We start from the raw sequence: 6,543 nt of genomic DNA, 5'->3' as shown, positions 1-6,543 counted from the left end.
ATGGGGATGGTGCAGGGGTGGGGATGGGGATGGCACAGGGATGGGGATGGGGATGGCACAGGGATGGGGATGGCATGGGGATGGGGATGGAGATGGGGATGGTGCAGGGGTGGGGATGGGATGGGGATGGTGCAGGGGTGGGGATGGGATGGGGATGGTGCAGGGGTGGGGATGGGATGGGGATGGTGCAGGGGTGGGGATGGGGATGGCACGGGGATGGGGATGGTGCAGGGATGGGGATGGCACAGGCACAGTGTGGGCAAAGCCACAGGGGTGTCATGGGGTTGGCATGGGCTTGGGGGCTGGCACAGAGATGGGAAGGACATGGGAGTGAGGTGGGCAAAGGCACAGGGGTGACACAATGGGGATGGCACAGGCTTGGGGACAGCTGAGCGGGGCGCAGGAGTCAGCAGGGAGGTGGCACAGCTGGCACAAGCCTGGTGACACCCCAGTGCAGGCGCTGGCCCCGTGGGCACCCACTCCCTCACTTCCAGCTGGTGAAGAACTGCTTGAAGAGAGGCGTCTCGTGACCCTGGGGCAGGATTTCCACCTGCCGGGACAGGGACAGGGACCGGGATGGGGTGATGATGTCACCCGTGCCGGCCCCCCCGGGCACCCCTCGCCCCCTGCACCCACCTGTGTCCGGGGCGAGTAGCCCATGCGGGCGATGACCTCCTCGGCCACTTTCAGGGCTGCCTGGCGCTCCTGCTCATTGGCCTTGCGCCCTGCGGCCAGAGACGTCAGAGCCACCTCTGGGGGTGGCCCCTGTCCCTCTGTCCCCCCTGTCCCCGTCCCCGGGCACCTTTCCAGATGTAGACCTTCCCGCCAGCGCCGTTGTCCAGCACGAAGCAGTCGTCGGTGCAGAGCAGGCTCTGGCTGAAGGGGCTGCTCGCGGCCACCTGGCTCAGGTCCATGCGCCCTGTTGCATCCGACACCTGCCCAGGGAGACGGGACGTCGCTGCGGGGCCACCCTGGGGTCCCTTGGCCGTGCCCAGCCCTGCGTCCTCCTGCACAGCCACTGCAGCATTCCCCATCCGTGCCCTGCTCCATGGCCACCGTGGTGGCCCCCGGCCATGCCCGACCCTATATAACCCCTGAGACCACCCATGGTGGCCCCCGGCCATGCCCGACCCTATATAACCCCTGAGACCACCCATGGTGGCCCCCGGCCATGCCCGACCCTATATAACCCCTGAGACCACCCATGGTGGCCCCCGGCCATGCCTGACCCTATATAACCCCTGAGACCACTGTGGTGGCCCCTGGCCATGCCTGACCCTATATAACCCCTGAGACCACCCATGGTGGCCCCCGGCCATGCCCAGCTCCATGTGGCTCTCCTAGGGCCACCACAGTGGCCCCTGGCCACACCCAGCCCCATATCCCTCTGAGGGCCACCGTGGTGTCCCCTGGCCATGCCCAACCCTGGAGCCACCGTGGTGGCACTCAGCAATGTCTAGCACTGGGGACACTGGGGACACTGGGGACACCTTGCCTTGTAGAGGACAGCTGCCCCCGTGTTTCTCTGGTCGGCCACGGCATCGTCCTCGGGGCTGCCCTCCTGCAAGGCAGGCTTGGGGCCCAGCACCTGCCGGGTGAAAAGAGAGGGGGTATCACAGAGACCCCTCCCCAGTGACACGCGGGTCCCCCTCTCCTTCCAGAGGGGACGTCGGGGCCCCGCCACACCTGGAGCATCTCAGGTGGCTCCTCGCCGTCCACCACGATCTCCAGGCGAGCCTTGCCGCCCCTCTCGCCGTCCCGGATGGCTGCGGCCAGCTCCTGGGCCCTGCTGCGCTCCAGCACGTTGCACTTGGCCCCACACCAGATGAAGAGGGTCTGGGGACAGGGAGAGGGACGGTGGTGACGGAGCCATCCCACGGTGGGCCCCCCAACCCACCTCACCCAGCTTGAGGATGGAGCAGCCGCTGGGGTTGAAGCCGGCACAGGGAGATGGGCCGGTGGGCAGATGGGACACCCCAACAGACGGACACCCAGACAGACAGAGACCCCTATAGACAGGGAGACACCCCAACGGGTTGATGGACACCCTAAGAGACAGACAGACACTCCTATGGATAGACAGATCACCAAATGGATGGCTGGACACCTGAAAGGACAGACAGACAGACATCCCAGCAGATAAGACACCCAGAAAGTGAGGCAGACACCTCTATGGACACTGACAGACAGACGGACACCCCAACAGATGGACACCCAGACAGACAGAGACCCCTATAGACAGGGAGACACCCCAACGGGTTGATGGACACCCCAAGAGACAGACAGATCACCAAATGGATGGCTGGACACCTGAAAGGACAGACAGACAGACATCCCAGCAGATAAGACACCCGGAAAGTGAGGCAGACACCTCTATGGACACTCTGACAGACAGACGGACACCCCAACAGATGGACACCCAGAAGGCCAGCCAGCCAGCCGTACGGATGGACAGATGCCCCCCCATGAAGAGGGACACCCCAGTGAGCTGCTGGCCACCCCAGAGGACAGATGGACACCCAGAAGGACGCGTTGCCCTTCGCCCCGCCCCAGGGGAGAAGGCTCTGGGGGGCCAGGGCAAGGGGCGGTGGGGGCAGGGCCCCCCAGCGCCCCCCACCCACCTCGCCCAGGTCAAGGATGAAGCAGTCGCCGGTGTTGAAGCTGGCCCAGCTCAGCTCCCGCTCGCTCGCCCGGATGTTTTTCTTGCCCTTCACCTGGTAGAGTTTGCGCGCGGGGCCGGCGCTGGGGCGGGTGGGCTTGAACGCCGAGTCCACGCCACCCTCCTGCCGGCACAGGGATGCTGAGCGCTCGGCGGGGTGCCCAGCACCCCCCAGGGATGACTTAGGCACCCGGCATGGAGGGTGAGCACCCGGAGGAGATGCTGAGCACCCAGAGGGATGCTGAGCACCCGGAGGAGATGCTGAGCACCCATCAGAGCTACTGAGCACCCAGAGGGATGCTGAGCACCCAGCAGAGCTACTGAGCATCCAGAGGAGATGCTGAGCACCCAGAGGGATGCTGAGCACCCAGAGGGATGCTGAGCACCCGGAGGAGATGCTGAGCACCCAGCAGAGCTACTGAGCATCCAGAGGAGATGCTGAGCACCCAGAGGAGATGCTGAGCACCCGGAGGAGATGCTGAGCACCCAGAGGGATGCTGAGCACCCGGAGGAGATGCTGAGCACGCACCAGGGATGCTGAGCACCCAGAGGAGATGCTGAGCACCCAGAGGAGATGCTGAGCACCCAGAGGGATGCTGAGCACCCGGAGGAGATGCTGAGCACGCACCAGGGATGCTGAGCACCCAGCAGAGTTACTGAGCACCCAGAGAAGATGCTGAGCACTCAGCAGAGCTACTGAGCATCCAGAGGAGATGCTGAGCACCCAGAGGGATGCTGAGCACCCAGAGGAGATGCTGAGCACCCATCAGAGCTACTGAGCACCCAGAGGGATGCTGAGCACCCGGAGAAGATGCTGAGCACCCAGAGGAGATGCTGAGCACCCAGAGGAGATGCTGAGCACCCACCAGGGAGGCTGAGCACCTACTGGGGGATGCCCAGCACCCAGAGAGGATCCCACATACTCAGTGGGGAATAAGCAGGGCGGTGAGGGTGCTGAGAGCTCAGCGGTGATGCTGAGCACCCACGGGAGACGCTGAGCGCTGGGAGCACCCCGAGCACCCATGAGGGACGCCCAGCACCCGTTACCTGGTAGGTGACGCCACGGGGGAAGTACTCCATGAAGACGTCGGACTCGTTGCCCTGCACCTCGCGGTGGGTGACGGGGCGCTCGCCCAGCAGCGCGTTCAGCTGGGTGGAGAGGAGGGCGCAGGCGCCCTGCTCGTCCCGCGAGGAGTCCCGGCCTGCGGCGGCAGCCAGCGCTGACTCCCCCCGAGTCCCACCGCCACCCCGCTGTGACCCGACACCCCCCTCAAACCCCCCCCCCCCCCCAAAAAAAAAAAAAAAGGGCTCACCCATCCAGAGGTGGAGGTGGGCTCGCTCCTCCGGCCCGTTGTGCAGCACCAGGTAGGCATCCCCCGAGAAGAAGACACCCCGCGTCGCCTCAGGGACCTCCACCGGCCGCAGCTTCTCCACCCGCCAGATGTGCAGCCCCGGGCGGGTGGCGGAGGGGCCAAAGGGGGAACCGCTGTGGGGCGAGGGGTGCTGTGAGCTGGGGGGGGGGGGGAGTGCGGGGGGAGCTGTGGGGGAGAGGGGGGTGGTACCTTTTGGGGAGCGCGGTGTACATGGCGGTGGGGAGGTGGTGACGGGAGGGAGGGGCGGATCTGCGGATGGAGGGGCACCATGAGCTGGTCAGCGCAAGGGCTGGGCAGGTCAAGGACACCCTGACAAGGAGGTGGATGCCCCGACGGACACCCAGGACAGACAGACACCCCGATGGGACACCCCGACAGACAGATGGACACCCCGACAGGGAGGTGGATGCCCCAGTGAACAGATGGACACCCGGGATGTACAGACACCCCGAGGTACAAATGGATGCCCCTGTGGGTAGTTGCCACCCCCATGGACAGACGGACACCCCAATAAATGGACACCCAGGAAGACAGACAGACAGACGCCCCAATGGCCGGATGGACCCTGATGGACAGCGGGACATTCAGAAGGACAGCCGGCCAGCCCTACAAACAGACAGGTACCCTGATGGATAGGTGGACTCCTGGAAGGACAGACAGACACCCCTGTGGGTGGGAACCTCCCAGGACAGACAGATGGACGCCCCCCTTCTCCTCCCCAGAGGAATACATCCCACGACAGACAGATGGACACCCCAAAGGACACCCAGGTGGACAGACAGACACCCTGACAGACACACCCTCCCCCCCTCCCCACCGAGCGATGGACAACCGACCGCACGGACGGACGGACAGACAGACAGACAGGCGGAGATCCCTAGGCGCAGCCGGCTGGCCCCTGGCTCAGGCCGATGGCAGCGGGCTGCGGCAGGACAGACGGACGCCCCAACAGCCACGGAGCACCCGGAAGGCGGCAGCGGTGACTCAGGCGGCAGGAAAGGGTGGGGACGCCGGGGGGGGGGGGGGGACGGGCCTGACCCCGCGTGGGCCCCCCCCCAGAGGGAGGCATGTGGCCTCGAGTGGGGCTCCTCACACTAGGGATGGGGGGCACCGAGCCCTGGGCCCCCCATCCTTCTGAAGCCCCCCCCTCCCCCCCCGGGACGGTTCCACGCCCCCCCCCCCCCCCGTACCCCCACCCTGCTGGCACCCAGTGTCACCCAAGGGACCGAGGGCCACCCGTGGACCAATTGCCCCCCCCCGCAGGGGGGTCCCGTCTCTCTGCCCTGTCAGGGGCTGGGGCAGGGCTGGGGGTCTGTGGGGGGGCTGTACTGGGAAGGGGGGGCCTGTACTGGGGGAGGGGATTCTACTGGGGGAGGGGGAGGATGAACTGGGAGCTGTAGTCTGGGAGGTGTACTGGTGGGGCTGTACTGGGAGGAGGTTGTACCGGGAGGGGGCTCTACTGGGGGGGGGGGGACTGTACGGGGTAGTCTATATAGGTGGCTGCACTGGGGGAGGGATTACTGGGGGCTGTGCTGGTGGGGCTGCGCTGGGAAGGGGCTGTACTGGGAATGGGGGGGCTATAGTGGGTGGGGACTATACTGGGGGGGCTGTACTGGGGGGGCTGTACTGGGGAGGCTGTACTGGGGAGTGGGTGGGATATACTGGGACCTGCACTGGGAGGTGTTTGTACTTGAGGGGCTGTACTGGGCGTGCTGTACTGGGGGGGCTGTACTGGGGGGGCTGTACTGGGGGTCTGTACTGAGGGGCTGTACTGGGGAGGGGATGTACTGGGGGGGCTGTACTGGGCGGGCTGTACTGGGGGGGCTGTACTGGGGGGGCTGTACTGGGAGGGATGTACTGGGGGGCTGTACTGGGAGGGCTGTACTGGGGGGGCTGTACTGGGGGGGCTGTACTGGGGGGGCTGTACTGGGAGGGATGTACTGGAGGGATGTACTGGGGGGGGCTGTACTGGGAGGGATGTACTGGGGAGGCTGTACTGGGGGGGCTGTACTGAGGGCTGTGCTAGGGGAGCAGTAACGGGTTGGGGAGGCTGTACTGGGAGCAGAGCTGGAAGGGGGGGCGCTACTGGGGGGCTGCATGGGAGGAGAGAAGGGGCTGCAGCAGCCGCTCGCTGGGAGGCACTGGGAGCTGCCCTGGGAGGCAGATGGCGGGGGCTCCCCCCCGCCCAGCTCCCCGCAGGCCCCAGCCGCAGCATTGCTGGGAAGTGACTCATGGCTGGGGGGGGGCCACGCGTGTGACGAGTGCGGGCGGCCTGAGCCCGCCACGTGGCCCCACCAGCCACCGCACGGCCCGGGGAGCCTGCGGGGCCAGGGCGGGTGGGGGGCACCCGCTGCACCCCCCGCAGCACTCTGGGTGCCACCCAGGGTGGGGGGGGATGGACGGGGGGGGGGGGCGTGCACCCCACCCCGGGGGAGCAGGGGCGTCAGGGAGGTCATGTGTGTGTGGTGTGTGTCCCGTGTACAGCGCGCTGCTCCATGCCGCGGCGGGGTT

The 6,543-nt window shown here is 66.5% G+C and overlaps 1 protein-coding gene across 1 annotated transcript; it reads right to left on the bottom strand.

Annotated features, from left to right (window-relative positions):
- Positions 1 to 179: 179 nt before the first annotated feature.
- Positions 180 to 5,063, bottom strand: CAPG (capping actin protein, gelsolin like). The gene is made up of 10 exons (XM_042801396.1): positions 4,869 to 5,063; positions 4,222 to 4,281; positions 3,973 to 4,145; positions 3,707 to 3,861; positions 2,622 to 2,783; positions 1,687 to 1,836; positions 1,496 to 1,588; positions 803 to 935; positions 637 to 725; positions 180 to 550 (listed from the first exon to the last, which is right to left on the bottom strand). The coding sequence occupies exons 2-10, from the start codon at positions 4,242 to 4,244 to the stop codon at positions 485 to 487; spliced, it is 1,044 nt and encodes a 347-aa protein (XP_042657330.1). The 5' UTR covers positions 4,245 to 4,281; positions 4,869 to 5,063; the 3' UTR covers positions 180 to 484.
- Positions 5,064 to 6,543: the final 1,480 nt, after the last annotated feature.

This window comes from Tyto alba, unplaced genomic scaffold (genome assembly GCF_018691265.1).
Source record: "Tyto alba isolate M040663 unplaced genomic scaffold, T.alba_DEE_v4.0 Super-Scaffold_34, whole genome shotgun sequence".
In the NCBI taxonomy this organism is placed as follows: Eukaryota; Metazoa; Chordata; class Aves; order Strigiformes; family Tytonidae; genus Tyto; species Tyto alba.
Note: the sequence above shows the minus strand (reverse complement) of the source record. Positions and strands in the feature narration are given on the sequence as shown.

Coding starts and splice junctions, on each gene's coding strand:
- CAPG (XM_042801396.1), bottom strand. CDS start 4,244: ATGTACACCGCGCTCCCCAAAAG. Junction 2,784..3,706: donor CCCGTGGCGTCACCTACCAG/GTAACGGGTGCT, acceptor CTGTGCCGGCAG/GAGGGTGGCGTGGACTCGGC. Junction 936..1,495: donor GGGCAGCTGTCCTCTACAAG/GCAAGGTGTCCC, acceptor CTCCCTGGGCAG/GTGTCGGATGCAACAGGGCG.